This window comes from Ipomoea triloba, chromosome 7 (genome assembly GCF_003576645.1).
Source record: "Ipomoea triloba cultivar NCNSP0323 chromosome 7, ASM357664v1".
NCBI lineage: Eukaryota > Viridiplantae > Streptophyta > Magnoliopsida > Solanales > Convolvulaceae > Ipomoea > Ipomoea triloba.
The window spans coordinates 4,427,433-4,446,069 of record NC_044922.1 but is presented as its reverse complement, the minus strand read 5'-3'; the positions used below and the strand labels follow the sequence as shown (position 1 = coordinate 4,446,069).

General features: G+C 29.6%; 2 protein-coding genes across 2 annotated transcripts; one reads left to right on the top strand and one right to left on the bottom strand.

Annotated features, from left to right (window-relative positions):
- Nucleotides 1-13,076: 13,076 nt before the first annotated feature.
- On the top strand, nucleotides 13,077-15,214 carry LOC116025470 (purine permease 3-like). Its single transcript, XM_031266700.1, has 2 exons — nucleotides 13,077-13,817; nucleotides 14,870-15,214. The coding sequence occupies exons 1-2, from the start codon at nucleotides 13,077-13,079 to the stop codon at nucleotides 15,212-15,214; spliced, it is 1,086 nt and encodes a 361-aa protein (XP_031122560.1).
- A 1,314-nt stretch (nucleotides 15,215-16,528) lies between these two features.
- LOC116025469 (zinc finger protein 1-like) lies at nucleotides 16,529-17,167 on the bottom strand. Its single transcript, XM_031266699.1, has one exon. The coding sequence runs from the start codon at nucleotides 17,165-17,167 to the stop codon at nucleotides 16,529-16,531; it is 639 nt and encodes a 212-aa protein (XP_031122559.1).
- Between the last annotated feature and the right edge of the window lie 1,470 nt (nucleotides 17,168-18,637).

Genomic DNA, 18,637 nt, shown 5'->3' with positions numbered 1-18,637 from the left:
TAATTATGAAATTAAAAATGAAAAAATTATATTAAATAATTTAAGACTAAATAACTAATTTTTGTATATAGTTAGAGTAAAATTTCAAATTTTCAAGAAAGAAAAAAGAAAAAAGAAATTGGTGGCTCAAAAAAAGATATACACAGAAAGGACAAATGGGGAAAGATATTTTGGTGCAAAGTCTTTGAGGTGGCATCTTCAAAGATACATTGCATTTATTAAGTGGGCAGTAAAAGAGGAGCACCTGTAAACCTACACCTTAGTAACAGCGTATAAAAACCGGGGCAGTCTTATCCATAAGGACATCATCGCTGAAGTCGCAAACCGAGGTGGGAGACTAGGGGAAGAGGGGGCCCACAAGGGGGTGGAGCAATGCTTCCCTCCCCCCGTAGTGGAAATTGCCACGTGGCCACATGTTCCGCCGCAAAAAGGGGTTTCATCGGATACGTGGCGAAGCAGGGGCGTCTCCTGCGAGTATAGTAACGTTGTATGAGTACACTTTGTGGTCCAAACTTTGTTTAAGTAATTCTCAACAAAAACAACGTTGCACTCTATTCTATTAATTCACAAAATTCAATTCATCTTCTTTTATTATTATTATTATTATTGAAAATGTCATTTTTTTTTAATCTTAAAAGCACAAATCAATAAACATTTCTTTTAGTCATATTAAGATAGAATACAAGGCTGTAAATCTAAAGAGCAAAGTGTTGGTAATTAAAAAAAAAAAAATGTAAACGCCAACTTTAAGGTAAAAATATTAGAGATTGTTATTACTGGAGGCCCTACGGAAAATTTATTAATCTTATTGGTTTGAGTCAGATAATTATGAGTAATTTATGTTAATTTATCTCTTTATTATTCTTTGTTAGATAAAGTCACAAGACGAAGTTTATCAGTGTACACAATTGAGTAGTAATTATAGGTTTGCCTCATTACAACAAAATTAGAGATTGTTGTACTTTCTATTGTTGGTTGGGATGTTGGCTTGTAACCACAAGATTTTGAATTCAACTTTAAATGAGAGTGATTTATTGATCATTTTAATTTAAATTGGTCAACTATAGAGAATCTATCCTAATATACTGGAGTATTTAAAACCTTTTACAAGCTTTGCAAAAAATAAAAAGAATAAAAATATTGACAAGTTGGACACAATTATCTATGGGTCCAGCTTTATGCAGCCCTGGTTGAAATTAACAATGAAATGAAACAGTGTTAGAGGCAGCAGCGGCAGATTAGGGGAGGGGTGTTTGACCGATGAATCTAAGGAAGATCCGACAAGCTGAACTGCCAAAATGTTGTGATAATCCAACCTTAATTACATTTCTGGTTTGTCTTCATCTTACCCGCCTAAATGCTAAGCATCTTTAATCTTTTATTATGATGTCTGAAATTGCCTTCTGCTTATCACCATTTTTAATATCCTCCAACATTTTTATAATTTTTTATTTTTTTTGGCAACAGATTGACAGTTTGGCTCCCAAAAATATAATACGATTAATTTGAGGATGGTGGCCAAAAAGATCAATAAAAGATTGCAAGTGGAGACATAGAAATTTATGAAACATTAAATTAATGAATAGTAGTCAATTAATATTAATTAGTGTAAATGGATATAAGGCCGGAATTGCAAGAAGCTTGATAAGATTGGATAAAGTAGGCAGGACAAGTGGTTAGGTTTCCATATTAATTATTTTGGACATTCAAGAAACTCAAAGATCTATTTTGGAACAATCCATAGGGATGCAAACTCGTGTGACATTGATTTTGCAACGTATGCAGGTCATGTTTGAGAGTGTATATATTTTGGATGCGCCTCTAAACAATTTTTGTTCACTCCTAAAGGCATATTGCATTGGTGTGACAATGACATGATTTTTAATTTTGTGTATAACATTAACAGGGCGTTTGGTTGGAAGGAGGAAATTAGGGGGGCGTTTGGTTGGAAGGAGGGAATTAGGGGGGGAAAGAATTGTAATTCGGTGGAATTGCAATTCAATGAATAAAGTAGGAATTGAAATTACAGTGTTTGGTATGCAGAAATATGAGTATAGAGAATTGAAGGTAAGAAGCGACAAAATTACTAAAATGCTCTTATGTTGTGGTAGATGTGTTGTAGTAATAATAATAATAATAATAATAATAATAATAATTCGTTTAAATAATAATAATAATTATTATTATTATATATATGTGTGTGTGTGTGTGAGAGAGAGAGAGAGGGATTTTCTAAATAATATATATCACATATTATATTAGGGCCTTAATTTAATTTAAGTGGTGCAAGTTAATTAGGTTTATTAATAAATCTGATTGGACTAAATAACTAAGAGTTGTTATCCAATCAGATTCTGTGCCTATATATATATATATTCTTTATATTTATTTTTTTAACCAAACGTCGAGAGTTATAAATATAACCCATGGAATTGAATATTATACCTTGAATTTGTGAAAATTGTGCATCCAATTTGTAAATTGGGTTTAATTCCAATTTTGTTTCATTTATAATTCCATTTTTTAACTTTTGATTTTCAAGTTCAAAATAGATCAAATGTCGATTCTCTCGACTATTGAAATTTTGTTTTTATTTTTAAATTATTTGTGTGCATTAAAACTGACATATTTTTTATATTTGCACTCTCAAATTTAGTATATTTAAACTCGAAATTTAAAAGTTAAAAAAAATGCAATAATCGAAATACTAAAATTGAATGATTTATAATTTTCTCGTTGGAGATTATATAAGACATTTTAATTTTGTTCAATCAGAGCTCAGATCTAGAACCTCTGATTAAAAAGAAAATGACCTTCATTATCTTATTCACAATCAATTAAGAATGAACAATTTTTTAATATTTTTGCTGTCAACTATTTTATCATACTACGTCAATCATAATTCATAAAGCACGCTCAGCGGACTCCAGCTCAAATGTTCTTATCTAATTGGACGTACCAAAAATTTTATAACTTTTTTTTTTTTTTTCTAATTGTATCACTTTCATCATACAGTATAATAATTAATAATTGACCACTTTTGAAGAGATCAGTTTAGGTAATTATTTTACTAGTCAATCAATAATCTTATCCGCTGTGGTCTGACAAAACAAGCAACTAATGAATTTAAGAAATAATTATAATATGGGGATAATTTCACTTTAACCCCTCCAGAGTTATGTTAGCACAAATTTGACCCTATAATTTATATTTTCATCACTTTCTTAGTTCTTCGACTTAAAAAGATTGTCACAACTTATATCAGATGCAAATTTTAAGGGTAACAAAAGAAAGTATATATGCATATATACCCTTCACCAATTTTCATTTCAAATAAGATTTTCTTATCGCTAACGAATTGAGATAGGAGAAAGATAGAAGTCAGAAATCCTGATTTTGATGGTGTTGATAATAATGAATATCTAAAAATTTGATAAATGATCTCAATAGCAATAAAAGTGACATTAAAACTAGAACCGGAGAATCAGAATGGACAATTGCAAATAGCACTACGCATTTATTCGATACGATTAACTTTAACTAAAGTTCATGTACCTATCCAGGGTAGTAATTAAAACTTTAATAATATCAAAAGATTATAATTAAGGTGGGGCAACTCCAATTATGTTAGTCAGACTATTAATTTAATAACCACAAGCGGGTCTGGTTTGGTTCAATCAGCTGCGCTATGGACGACTTAAGTTGATTTACCTTACCGTAGTCTTTTTTGCTGGCTAGGGTCACAAACTGAGATTTATCTAAGTGTACACTCTCAAATATTGGTTGCGAATAGTCATACAAATAAATTCTAATTAAGATTTTTAAGTTTAAAAAATTAAAATGATCACTATGATTTTTAAAGATTATCATGAAATCACAATAGAGTTGGTGATATCGTTGCGGTGTGCTTTGATTCGTCTAGATTTACAATAACAATGGCGCTGTAGACAGCAGAAGACCACCTAGTTCGTTGCTTCCTTAATTTCCACTAAAAAAAAGTCCACATAATAATATATATTATCCATATTATGTTTGACATTTTTTTTTTTTTTGGTAAACCCACTGAAGCTAATCGGATTCCTGGTCAACGCTTTGGATGAATACAAAACTTCAACCAACAAATTTTTTTTTTCAATATATATGCAGTTATATTCAAATATAATTGTTTCTTATATAAAAAAAAAATAGGTCAGAATATTGTAAAAAAAAATGACACTCATAACTTATGGAAATATATTTCCTTTTTTTTTTTTGGGTTTGATACAGTAATTTCGATGGTTGATTTATTCTCTTGAGCAAATTTTAATGGATGACAAGTCGAGTGTTCTAAAGCATAAAAAGATCGCTAACTTGTTTAGTGTAATTAGTTTTATTTTCAAGTGATCCCAGTGATGATGATCTAAAAAATAATATTTACATCGCATATGGGTCTTTCTAGTACGATTTTCTTTCATATGTGGTTTGCAAGCTAATGCATATGACTAGAGTTTATCGATCTAGTGTATGTTCTCAAATAGTAATTAACTATGAGTTTTCAGGCGTAGAGGTCTTTCTAGTATAATTTATGTATCATGTTTGGTTTGCATATTATTACATAGGACTGGAGTTTACTCAGTGTATCCATTCGAATAGTAATTACGAATTTTCCTCATAAAAACAAAATTAAAAAGAATTACTCTTTGGTAAGAACTAGGAAGTGATGACATAATCTTAATTAACAAATCAAAGTCATCATTATTTTATTCCTATATCTTCAAATTCCAAAAACAAAAACAAATAATAATAATAATAATAATAATAATAATAATAATAATAATAATAATAATAATAAACACTCTTAGGTGTGTTCAGCTTAGGAATAAAATATTATTCACTTGTTATATATTAAATTAAATGTTTACTTTGTGTAAATGAATTATTCATTTTTAGTATTTTCAGTTGAATGAATAAAATATTTATTTTGGAAATTGTTTACACGCCATGTGCACCTAACCAATAATGAAGCATATATATATTATATATAAATTTAGTCCCAATCTTGAGGAAATAGTAAGGTGCAAATAAATCAAGCCCCTCTTAATCATTTGATCAAATTTCATTTGAGTTTGGTAAAATTCAAATTGAAGTTAAGTTCTCACCTCGTTAAGTAATTTGAACTTTATAAATATATAGGTAAATATACATAATTATTAGCAATTTAAACTCAAATATAAATTTTTAAATTCAAACTTTTATCATTATAATATAACTATTTTGAACTCAAACTCGAGTCTGCTTCGTTTAAGCTTAGCTAAATTTATTTGGATTATATATATATATATATATATATATATATATATATATATATATATATATATATATATATATATAGTTTCATGGATTAATAGTGCTTAGACACTTTACTAAGACCGAATCAACCCAAGACAAAATTCCCCTTGTCCCCCAGGCCTCTTTTTTCGTAATTATTAATTAACCTTTTGGTCATTTTTATTTTGTTTCTCAAACTTTATTTTAAAGTTTAAAGTTATTATGCCATATATAGTAGTTGTAATTTATCATAAAAATCGGAATTTTTTAAATTTCATAATTTTATTTATTTATTTTATTAAATTCTCACAAGGTCGTCCTACTTAATTATTAATAAAAAAATTGATTGATGTTTAATTTGCTGCCTTGTTGGAGAATATTTGTTTGAGTGATCAACATATTCTCCCCGTAATCAAATATTCTTATGCAAAATCAGATAACATTCATTTGAATTTGGACTTGATATTGGAATAGACTTTTATTTTTTGTTTTGAATGATGGAAAAATAGCCAATCACTTAAAACTTACATTTTTATTGGTCACGACATTTCAACAACATCATTTGANATATAAAGTTTCATGGATTAATAGTGCTTAGACACTTTACTAAGACCGAATCAACCCAAGACAAAATTCCCCTTGTCCCCCAGGCCTCTTTTTTCGTAATTATTAATTAACCTTTTGGTCATTTTTATTTTGTTTCTCAAACTTTATTTTAAAGTTTAAAGTTATTATGCCATATATAGTAGTTGTAATTTATCATAAAAATCGGAATTTTTTAAATTTCATAATTTTATTTATTTATTTTATTAAATTCTCACAAGGTCGTCCTACTTAATTATTAATAAAAAAATTGATTGATGTTTAATTTGCTGCCTTGTTGGAGAATATTTGTTTGAGTGATCAACATATTCTCCCCGTAATCAAATATTCTTATGCAAAATCAGATAACATTCATTTGAATTTGGACTTGATATTGGAATAGACTTTTATTTTTTGTTTTGAATGATGGAAAAATAGCCAATCACTTAAAACTTACATTTTTATTGGTCACGACATTTCAACAACATCATTTGATAACAACCGTTAAAGAGGTATGTAGCTAATTAGGGATATATCTGTCAATTTAGTGAAATCCCAAAGCATGTTGGAGGATAATTTTTGTCCATGTAACAGTATACACCATAAAATAAAATGGCATCATATAATTTTAATTATATCATTTGACAATATTGTTCTGTTTTTAGTTTATTTTTTCACACACAATAATATCAATATAACAACACTAAAGTATAAATAATAATAATAATAATAATAATAATAATAGTAATAGTAATAATAATAATAATAATAATAATAATAATAATAATAATAATAATAGTAATAGTAATAATAATAATAATAATAATAATAATAATAATAATAATAATAATAATAATAAAAAGGAAACCCAATAAAAAATTAAAGATATATATCACAAAAATTTTGATTTAAAAAAAAAAAAGAAAAAAAAGAAGAAGAAACAATGGATGTGTGCACATGTGATTACGGTACGTACCGAAGACATATGAGCTATGTTTGGCAAACCTAGCTGAAAAGGTAGCTGAAAGCTGAAAAGTAGCTTAAAGCTGAAAAGCTATAAGCTCGAAGCTGAAATCTGAAGAGCTGTTAAGCTAACTGTTATGCTTAAAAGTGTTTGGTAAAATTAGCTTTTTGATAAGCTGATAAATGTAAAAATACTAAAAATGACATCTTCATACAATTTAAATAGGTTTGTTTATATATTAAAATATAAAATAGTGAAATCAATATATTTTAATAAAATATAAAGTAAGAATATATATTTGAAAACATATAAAGTAAAACAAAATGTTTATAATTCATAAGATTAGTTCATACAAAAATCAATGTTCAAACACAAATGTCAAATTGAAATTATGAAGAGAAAAAATAAAAAAGGTTTAGCCAAAAAGGTTTTAATTGGGAAGGGTAAAGGATGTCATTTCTTTAAAATAATAAGGTTAAAGATGGAAAAAAAATTAGGAAGCTACTAGCTTATTTTGAAACAAGGTATACGGCTCTGTTTGGCAGAGCTTATTTAGGAGCTTATAGCTTATTTTAAGCTACTAATAAGCTATAAGCTCTGTTTGGTGATGTTCCTAAAATAAGCTAGTAGCTTAAAATAAGAGCTTATTTTTGAACGCTACTTAGGCTATGTTTGGCAAACCTAGCTGAAAAGGTAGCTTAAAGCTGAAAACTGAAAAGCTATAAGCTCGAAGCTGAAATCTGAAGAGCTGTTAAGCTAGCTGTTATAATTAAAAGTGTTTGGTAAAATTAGCTTTTTGATAAGCTGATAAATGTAAAAAGACTAAAAAGGACATCTTCGTACAATTTAAATAGGTTTGTTTATATATTAAAATACAAAATAATGAAATCAATATATTTTAATAAAATATAAAGTAATAACATATATTTGAAATCATATAAAGTAAAACAAAATGTTTATAATTCATAAAATTAGTTCATACAAAAATCAATGTTCAAACACAAATGTTAAATTGAAATTACAACCAAACATATTGAAGAGAAAAAGTCAAAAAAGTTTTAATTGGAAAGGGTAAATGATGTTATTTCTTTAAAATAATAAGGTTAAAGATGGAAAAAAAGTTAGGAAGCTATTAGCTTATTTTGAAACGCTACCTTAAATAGTGTTCAAAAATAAGCTCTTATTTTAAGCTACTAGCTTATTTTAGGAACATTACCAAACAGAGCTTATAGCTTATTAGTAGCTTAAAATAAGCGATAAGCTCCTAAATAAGCTTTGCCAAACAGAGCCTTAAGGTAGCGTTTCAAAATAAGCTCTTATTTTAAGCTACTAGCTTATTTTAGGAACATTACCAAACAGAGCTTATAGCTTATTAGTAGCTTAAAATAAGCTATAAGCTCCTAAATAAGCTTTGCCAAACAGAGCCTTAAGGTAGCGTTTCAAAATAAGCTAGTAGCTTCCTAACTTTTTTTCCATTTTTAACCTTATTATTTTAAAGAAATGACATCCTTTACCATTTCCAATTAAAACCTTTTTGGCTAAACCTTTTTGGCTTTTTCTCTTCAATATGTTTGGTTGTAATTTCAATTTGACATTTGTGTTTGAACATTAATTTTTGTATGAACTAATCTTATGAATTATAAACATTTTGTTTTACTTTATATGTTTTCAAATATATGTTCTTACTTTATATTTTATTAAATATATTGATTTCACTATTTTATATTTTAATATATAAACAAACCTATTTAAATTTAAAATTATTCAAATTGTATGAATATGCCCTTTTTAGTCTTTTTACATTTATCAGCTTATCAAAAAGCTAATTTTACCAAACACTTTTAAGCATAACAGCTAGTTTAACAGCTCTTCAGATTTCAGCTTCGAGCTTATAGCTTTTCAGTTTTCAGCTACTTTTCAGCTTTCAGCTACCTTTTCAGCTAGGTTTGCCAAACATAGCCGTAGTGTTCAAAAATAAGCTCTTATTTTAAGCTACTAGCTTATTTTAAGAACATTACCAAACAGAGTTTATAACTTATTAGTAGCTTAAAATAAGCTATAAGCTCCTAAATAAGCTTTGCCAAACAGAGCCATGATGTAACAACATAAACGACATAGTATCACAAATTTTGTGGAACACACATGATACACAAGAAAATCAAAATATCACCCAAAAAAATATTTTTATAATACTTATAGTTGAATAAAAAAAAAAAAAATCATCGTACTAAAACGCAAAAACATAGTAGTGACATGAGTTGTGGTCGATGTTTTTAGACATCCTAAAATTTACGTTAATTCTTCAATTATGAGAGATACGATTTGTATTTACTAAAAAAATAATTGGTCTTATTTATTTTATTATTTTGTTGTTGTTTGGTACTCTTTAGGTAATTCCTTTGGGGCAAAATAATCATTTAAGGCTTCAGATTAATTAACTTTTTTTACTAAAAATTGTATTATGATCAGACGCTTACTATTATGTTAAAAATTTTAGATAGTAATAAATATGTATTTTTTTATATTTATATTTATGTAGCAGTCAACATAATGTTTCAATGATAGAGTGGTGGATGTGGACTTTCAAACATCCGCACAATTGGCACAAATAAGAGTCGGAACAGAAAGGCCCTTAGAGTTGGGGATTCAACATTTTGAGAGCAAAAAATAAGGCAAACTAAAGAAAGAAAGAAAAATTAATTAATGAAAAATAATTATCAGTATTGATGCTAACTAAATCCAGATAAGAATATATTAGAGACATAAGGTGTGGGATGTTCTTTTCGATAAAGACGCAAAATGGCACATTGTTCTTGCTGCTCTTGGGGTGATGGCTCACCACGCAATAATGAAAAAAAAATTTTTAAAAAATGATTATAGGTAAGACATTGTTATTTTTTCATTTAAAAATCATGACAACATAATTTTTTATGTGTATAACACACGTAAAACACTAGTATATACAAATAATAAAAGTACAATAATTTAACTATCATTTTAAATGTTTAGTTGAGATATGTGTTGCATGGTGAATCAAAAAGTAAAACGTTGATACATTTATTTTACACTTTTTAGTATGGGTGGGCATTTTGGTCCGTGTTATCCAAACCGAACCAAACAGTTAAGTTTTTGTTTATTATTAAAAATTGTTTGGTTCTATATTTTATGAACTGAATAATTTTGGTTCGGTTCAGTTAAAAATCGATTCGAACGAAAAAACTGAATAGTTTATTAACACACACAAAATATCCCCAATTTTAACCAAATTTTTACAATTGTTCTTTGTTCTAAGTTTTTCTCTGCGAGTCTGTGGCGTTGCTATCAGACGCTAGACGCGGACTTATTTTAGTTAAAGAAATTTGAAATATGCATTATGGACTTTTTATTTAGCTTTTACAAATTTAAATTATTAATGAAAATAGATAAATAATTATATGCGCAAGAGAACTAGAGAATGTTTGAGTCTTCAAATCGAACCAAATTACGAACTGAAACCAAAACCAAACCGAACTAAAATTTGAAACTGAATGATTTCATTTTTCAAAAACCAAAACCAAATCGTACCCGAAAAAAATCGGATCAAAAACGAAATGCCCAACTCTACTATTTACTTTTAGTTAAGACAGAAGTACACCTTCTGGATGTTTGATTTTTGGTGAATAACTAAATTTTAATGAATAACTTTTACATTTTCGCTTGACAGAGAATCAAAATTGTAATAATTTTTAAAAGTTTTTTTTGTAAGTACTACCGACTCTATTACCGTTTTTAAAAGTTAAGAATACATTTTATAACTTTTTGAGGGACAAAAATATGTTTTTCTTTTTTAAACTTTTAATATGGGTAGAAGACTGATCTTTTTGGGCCGTATTTGATGGGCTAAAAGCCACGACTTTGGGCCGTTGGAAATAGGCTGTAATTTCTCTTTTCTCTTTCTTTTATTATTATTATTTTTTAAATTCGGATTTATCTTGTTGTTCAAATTAAGTACAAATACAAATCTACTATTTTTTTTTCAATATTTACTTTTTTTCACAATAAACAATATTTGACTAGTAATACTAAAATGTATAAGACGTAAAGCCTTTAAAAATAAGAAGTTAGAAAAGCGGTTCATAAGGGTGGTCTCTCTCCTTATGGTGGTCTTATTCTCGAGATTAATATCCTTCTTCAGCGGCTTGAGTCGGCTTCATTCAAGTTTGTTCGCCGTGAGTTCAATATGTCGGCTCATGTGTTAGCAAAGTATTCTCTTAGAAATCTTAGTAGTATTCTGTTTGAGTATTTTGACAGATATTATTTTCTTTACTCAGACCCGATTAGTCATCACGGGCTCGTTATATCAAAGCTCAGGAGGATCATATATGTACCCCGAAAAGATTGTTTAAGGTAGCATATATGGACATGAAGAATGAATAGCAAAGTTCGAAGTAGGCAACGTTAATTCTTAATGAACTTGGTATTTATTTTATTGTCCTTGTTGTTATCTTGTTTGGGCGAAGCACCTTTCCATTTCCAGCTTCCATAAAATAATAAGAATAATAATTATGAAGGGATATTTGCTAGAATATTTGGAAGGAACATTTTCAAAACAATCTCTTGAATATTTTTACAACTTTATTTTTTAAAAAATAATTTTTACTTTTGCATTTAAATTTTTAAAGGTAAAAACTTGTGTAAGATCATTTCACGAATTCTTATTCATGAGACGAGTTGAGTCAGATGAAAATGTAATATTTATATCTAAAAATGTAATACTCCGTATCTATCAGGTATAAAGTGTTTGTTACTTATAATGGGAAGTGTAATACTTTAAAAACATAATACTTTTACATTTTACTCAAAAATATATGTCTCACAAAAGAGTCACTCTTTCAGACTTTTTCCCCTTTTTTTACTCTTGACACATGCATTTTAAATAAGGGACAAGGTCAAATATGCCCTTAAACTATAAGCTAAAGTGCAATTAACTCCCTAAACTAAGAAAATCTCCAATTAACCCCTTTATCTCTTCACTTTCATGCAATTTAATTCATAACTTATTAAAGTTGTGCAATTAACTTATTTTGTAAGTAAACTCAATGTAATAACAGGTAAAATTGTAATTTTAAAATAAACTTTAAATAAATAAATTAATTAATTAAAAAAAAAAGATTGCCACCTCTCCGGACGGAGAAGCCAGGCAGGCCTCTCAGTTCGTCTTCTCCGTCCAACTGGATGAAGAAGTTCTGCTATGCCTCTCCGTCAGAGAAGCCATGGCAGGCTTCTGAAGGTTTTTTTTTGTTTTTTGTTTTTTGTTTTTTTTTTTAAATTTCTTTATTTGAAATAAATTATGATTTTTAAATTTTAAGTTTTTAATTTGTTTTAAAAAATTACCAATAACCTAGAGGCAACCTGTTAATTGACTTAATTGCATAAAAATATAACTTAAAGGGGCTAATTAGAATTTTTCTTAGTTTAGGGGGTTAATTGCACTTTGACTTATAGTTTAAAGGCCTATTTGACTTTTATCCCTTTAAATAATTGAGAATTGTACGAAGTTTTTGGTTGATTTTGAACTTCAAAAATTAAAAATGGTAAAAAAAAACATCATAATAGTCCAATCATCACGTATAGTACAAAGTTAATACGGAGTATCATGTTTAAAGACTTGTGTAAAAATAATTACAAGAGAGATTCTTAAGAGCAGAAGATGATATCTCTAGGCCAAGACAATGACCATATTTATATAAAGTAGGGCCTAATAAAACCACTAAAAATTAAAGTACGGTAACCCACGATACTAAGTCAAGGCTCATGCGATTGACTGCGACTAAGTCAAGACCAATCATTTAAGATTCAGATTTATACTCTGAAAATTGGACGGAGTCTATATTCTTAAATCATTTTCAATATCTCCGTCCCGTCAGAGTCATGGTTAAAATATAACAAAATTATTTGCATATGACTAAATTTGAAAGAATAATCAAAATTGAAAACAAAATATGATATTACTTCTTTATCAAACAAACAACTTCGTTATGCTACATTGTCTTTCGTTTTTAAAGTTTACTCAGACAATTTAGATACCTTTATTGGTGCACCATGTTCTAGGCGATTAGATTGTGCCGTTGGGTGTCCACAGATTCTTGGGTTAACAGAATAAGTTAAGTTTTCATTTGAACATAAATATATATATATATATATTTGTTATTAGTGTAGAACTGTAGATTATATAGAAGAGAAAATGAAGAGTAACAAAGAAATGGAAGCCGACGACGTTAGCCGGCGGCGGCGGCTGAGAAGAGCCCTTCTCGTGCTCAGCTGTACGATGTTAGCCGTAGGCAACTGCGCCGGCCCTTTAATCATGCGGCTTTATTTCATCCGCGGCGGGAACCGTATATGGCTTTCCAGCTGGCTCATAACAGCCGGCTGGCCAGTAATGCCCGCCATTCTGCTGATATCCTATTTGCGCCGCCGAAGCCACAACCCCGAAAAAGCCAAGCCGTTCCTCATGAAGCCGGGCGTATTCCTAGCCAGCGCGGCAATCGGCGTGCTTCAGGGGCTCGACGATTACCTTTACGCGTACGGTGAAGCCAAGCTGCCGGCTTCCACGGCTGGGCTGGTTATCTCAACCGAGCTGGCTTTCACGGCTGGCTTCTCTTTCATTCTAGTGAAACAGAAGTTCACGGCGCATTCCGTTAACGCCGTTTATGTTTTAACGATGGCGGCGGCGGTTTTGGCGGTCCGGTCTAACGACGACCGGTGGAAGGGGGAGTCGACGGCGGAGTACGTGTTTGGGTTCGCGATGATGCTGGCGGCGGCGGCGCTGTACGGAGCTATTTTGCCGTTGATTGAGCTGATGAATAAGAAGGTGGTGAAAACGGCTGAGATCAGCTACACGGTGGTGTTGGAGATTCAGGCTGTAATCTGTTTCTCGGCGACGGCGTTTTGCACCGTTGGAATGCTCATAAACAAAGACTTCCAGGTCCCATTCTTATTACTTAGTTACTTCCTATTTAGAAAAAGAATTAATTTACTTAGCTATAGGGAAATTATCAATTTATTAGTTATTGATTTTTTTTTACCTAATTAAGTCTATAATTTTAATTTTTTTAAAATTAATTTGATCCTCTAATTATTTATTTAGCCATCAAATGTCTGTTTAATTCGGGACCAAATTAGTAATTTCATAATAGTCAAGGGCTCATTTCAACAATTATTCGATACCAAATTAATAATTTCACTATAGTCAAGAGATTATTTCAGTAATTAACTTTTCGATTTAATAAGACAGAAAATGATGCTTGTGATGTAAAATTCCAACAATCCCTCGAATTAAACAAAGTTCTGACTTTGACTGAATGAAGGACCAATTTGGTTAAAATTTTCAAAGTTGAAGACTTAATTAAGGAAAAAAAAAATTGGTCATGGACAAAATTAGTAATTTTGTTATAGTCAAAGAACTATTTCAATAATTAACTAAGAAAAAAAAATCCAATTAAACTATCTAACTTAAAAAGAAAAATGCAACCTCGACCAAGTTGGTCAATTGATTTTGTAACTACAAAGGGTTGCGATTGATTGGCCGTTTGTATTTGGACTGGCCTGGTCAATTATGTGCAATCTAGACTGATTTAGTTTGTTGCCTGCAAGGTCCTTATAGTTTAAATAATTATCAAATAGTGACTGCGTGTTTTACTCGAAAAAAATACAATTAATATTTTTAGTGGGTTAAAGTAACGTTAACTTAAATTCATTTACTTAAAATGAATTCTTGCCCATAAAGACAAATTTCCTCACCCATTCCCCACATCCCTACTTGATAGGATAGGGATGAAGTAACTTAAATTTGGTGTTTGATGCCCACAAGAAGTCCATAACATTTGGATATAAGTGTATAACCCTCACATTGATATTGTCTCATCTCGACTCTATTTATTACCCATAATTTACTATTCAGGAATCAACTGAAAATGAATTTTGAATCTAGTCTTGATAACGGCGTTAAATTTGGCATTGAAAATAAGGAATTTGCAGGCAATTCCGAGGGAGGCAAGAGAGTTCCAACTAGGAGAAGGCAAGTACTATTTGGTGATAGCATGCAGCGCCGTGGTTTGGCAGTTGTTCTTCGTGGGAGCCATTGGAGTCATCTTTTGTGCTTCGTCGCTGTTTTCAGGTATAGTGACGACCCTTCTCCTCCCCGTCACTGAAATCTTAGCCGTCGTCTTCTACAAGGAAACCTTCCACGCCGAGAAGGGTATCGCTCTCGCGCTTTCTCTTTGGGGTTTCTTTTACTATTTCTATGGCGAAATGGCAGCAAATAGGACGAAAGCCACGGCTCCCGAAACAGTAGATCAGATGCTTATTGCACAAGAGGCTTAGACGACGACCAGTTTGTTATTAATTATGGTTACCTATAGAAGGTTAAGGTTTAGGCTTGGTGACATGATATTCCAGTTTGATTAACAACTATGGAATATTTATTGCAAATTATATCGTGGATCAGTTCTATCATGCTTATTGTAAACCCTAATTCAAATTATATATGTACTTGTAGTTAACATACTCCGTATTATATAATAGATTATTTTGTCAAAGGAATAACATTGTCAGTAATAATTCTTTTTTTTGTCAAATATGATTATTTTGAAGAGGAACCTAAAATGCAAGATTATCAAATTTATTAAAGTATCATTCGATATCTTGACGTATATCAATGCAAGATTATTCAAATTTTATGTATTTTCATAAAAGTAAATATTCTAAGAATGCATAACTATGACATTGGGTAGAAATGTTGGATTAACAATTTTAGAGGGAAGCACCATCATTAGATAGTACCCTAATTAAGCATAATTACGCTTTTACAGCACAAACCTCTATTAATTGACTTGACCCATGCTTCCTCAAATGTCACTTTCGTCATAAATAAATTCTTGATTTGATCTAGTTTCCTAGTGTGCTTCACTGCAATTTTAGTGTCTTGGCGCAGTGCACATTCAAAAACATCACCAAATTCTCCTTTCCAAAAAATACTATATTATATATATATAATATATATATATATATATATATTGTAAATTAGATGTACCACACCTTTCATTAATGTCTAATGCGTGATTCTAATTAATTGACCAAAGTTCATATTAAATTTGTGTGTGCGCGCGTATACAAAGTTCATATTAAATTTGTAAAACTTTGGTTATTTGAGTTTGTTATTTTGAATTGCAAGACTTTGGTTAGTCATTTTGATATCTTAATAATTATTTTTTTTATTATATTCAAAATTGTTATTATTATTATTATTATTATTATAAATGTGATATTCTAAACAAAAAAAAAATTAAAATGTTTAATTATACAATTCTAATCATTTTCTGAAAAATGAACCAAACACACCAAGGAAATTTTCTGTTATGCAACCAAATATTGAAAATAAAAATATTTTCTGAAAAATGACTCATCATTTTCCAAAAAATATTTTTTAAAAGTCATTTTCTTGGTTTCCAAACACACCCTTAAATTAAAAAATTAAAAAAAAACATTTAATTAATTAAAAGTTAAATTAAATTTAAAAAAAAAAAACTAAAACAAAAGTAAAAAAGTTTACTTTGAATAATAATAATAAGATAACATTGCAAATGAAATTCAATGCATAAAATAACAATTTGAAAGGTAAAAAAAAAAAAAAAACAATTAAAGCTTTAGAGTCAAATCCATCCCACAAGCATCTTCTTCATCCTTTCCCTTCTCATCACCTCCCAATAAAGGATTGTTTTGACCTTCAATTTTTGAATCACCTGCAGAAGTACGATTACCATCAACTTTAATCGTAGAAGTAAGTTTACCCATTTTGATCTCCAGTTTAGATGAATTTGCGACGGGATCCGTCGCAAAGGCACCACTATTGATTATCATATTATTTGCTGGCCTTATTATGTCCTCGAGGCGTGAGTAGTTTCGTCCCAAAAGTGACGATTGATGATAAGAAGGCAGCCTATGAAAGTTGGGCATCAAACCAAGGGACCTATTGCTCAAAGTGTTATAGACAGGCATTTGCGACGAAAAAGTAGGCATTTGTGACGAAGTAGTTGAGTAGGGATGATAGTAAGGATGGTAGTGCGAGGTGACAAAGGTATCGATCAACCCTTTGCGCCTTTTCGCTATGGCACGCTCATGTTTATGAGCGTTTTGGTGGCCACCGAGTGCTTGGGAAGTCGAGAACTCTCTCTGACAAAAATTGCAAGAGAAAATCTTAGCCAGTAAAGAATCATCTCGACGTTCATTAGACTCTCCGTCATTTGAGGACTTGCTATTACTTCTTATTGTTTCCATCCAAACTAATAAGCAAAGATTTTTGACTTGTGAGGATGACTAGAGTCTCGAATTGATCGTGTATAAATAGTATATCGAATAAATTCTCTAAATAGCTCATTATGGAAATTAAAAACATTTTTTGGAAAACAATTAAATCTTCGTATTGCGTTATACATTCATTCCAAATTAGAAAAAATGATTATAGTTTTTTCCATAGTCGGTCACTCGGTCAGTAAATATTTTTCCAGATATACCAAAATTTTAAATATGACTAAACTTGTAGTACATGGATCTGCAACTTCAACTCCTGGTTATTTCACGTTTATTTAATTAGTTAAAATTTCCATGTATGGAATTTTGAGTTTATTATATGATCTCAAGTAGTAAATAATTGCTAATCAGTAATTAGTAATTAAGTAATTTAATTGTCTTATGATTATTCATATTTTTTTTGTATATGCTGTTTCACTACTTATATGATTTGTGATACATGCAATTATTTTTCATATTTAATTTATTCATTACTTATAAATTAATTAGTCTCACTATAATATATTATATAGTTAAATAAATTCGCATTAGAAATACAAATTTTATGCATGTGTGCACTTGGTCGGCCATCACTTCCGGGCCATATTTACTTCTTCTTCTTCTTTTTTTTTTTTTTTTTTTTTTTAAATTTAGTTTTACACATAAATTGGAAAATGACACATAGATAATGACAAGGAAATTAAAAAGTTGATCAATACAAAGTTTATTTTGAGTAAGTATTGTCAGATTAATTGTATGCCAGTTGGAAAATGGTACAATTAATGATGATTTATGCCACGAACAACAGTTGAATCAACCATGGATTTATGTCATCAAGTTCTATCCTAGACATTTTACAAATGGAAATATTTTAAATGAGTTCCTAACGACTAAAATCCACTAATTTGAATTTGGTATAAACATAATAGTTTTTTTAATAAACTTAATTAGCGTTAAAGATTAGTATGAACTTGGTCTAAAAAAGAAAATATTTTTTTTATATGAAAATGTTTAACACCAAATTAAAGGATAACACTTGTGTGGGTTCGTGAAACGGGTCGGAATGGGTCAATGTGCAAATATAATACTAAATCAGGAATAAAATGTTTGATACTTATAAGGGAAAATATAATACTTTTGAAGACAAATGTAATACTCTATATTTTTATATTTTGATGTAGACAGTATTACTCTTTTTTTTCATCAAAAGTATTATATTTTGATCACTTATAAGTTATAACTTATAAGTAATGTTGCTCTTATAAAGAAAAAGAGCAAATACCAATTTTGATCCCACAACTATTAGCAAAATGACAATTTTAGTCCACATGTTTAATTTCTACCAATTTTGGTTCCACGACTATTATTTTAGTACAAATTTTCATCAACGACTATTGTTTTAGTGTCAAAATTCATTGCGTCGGTCACCCATCCGTTTAAAACGTGCAAAATTTTAAA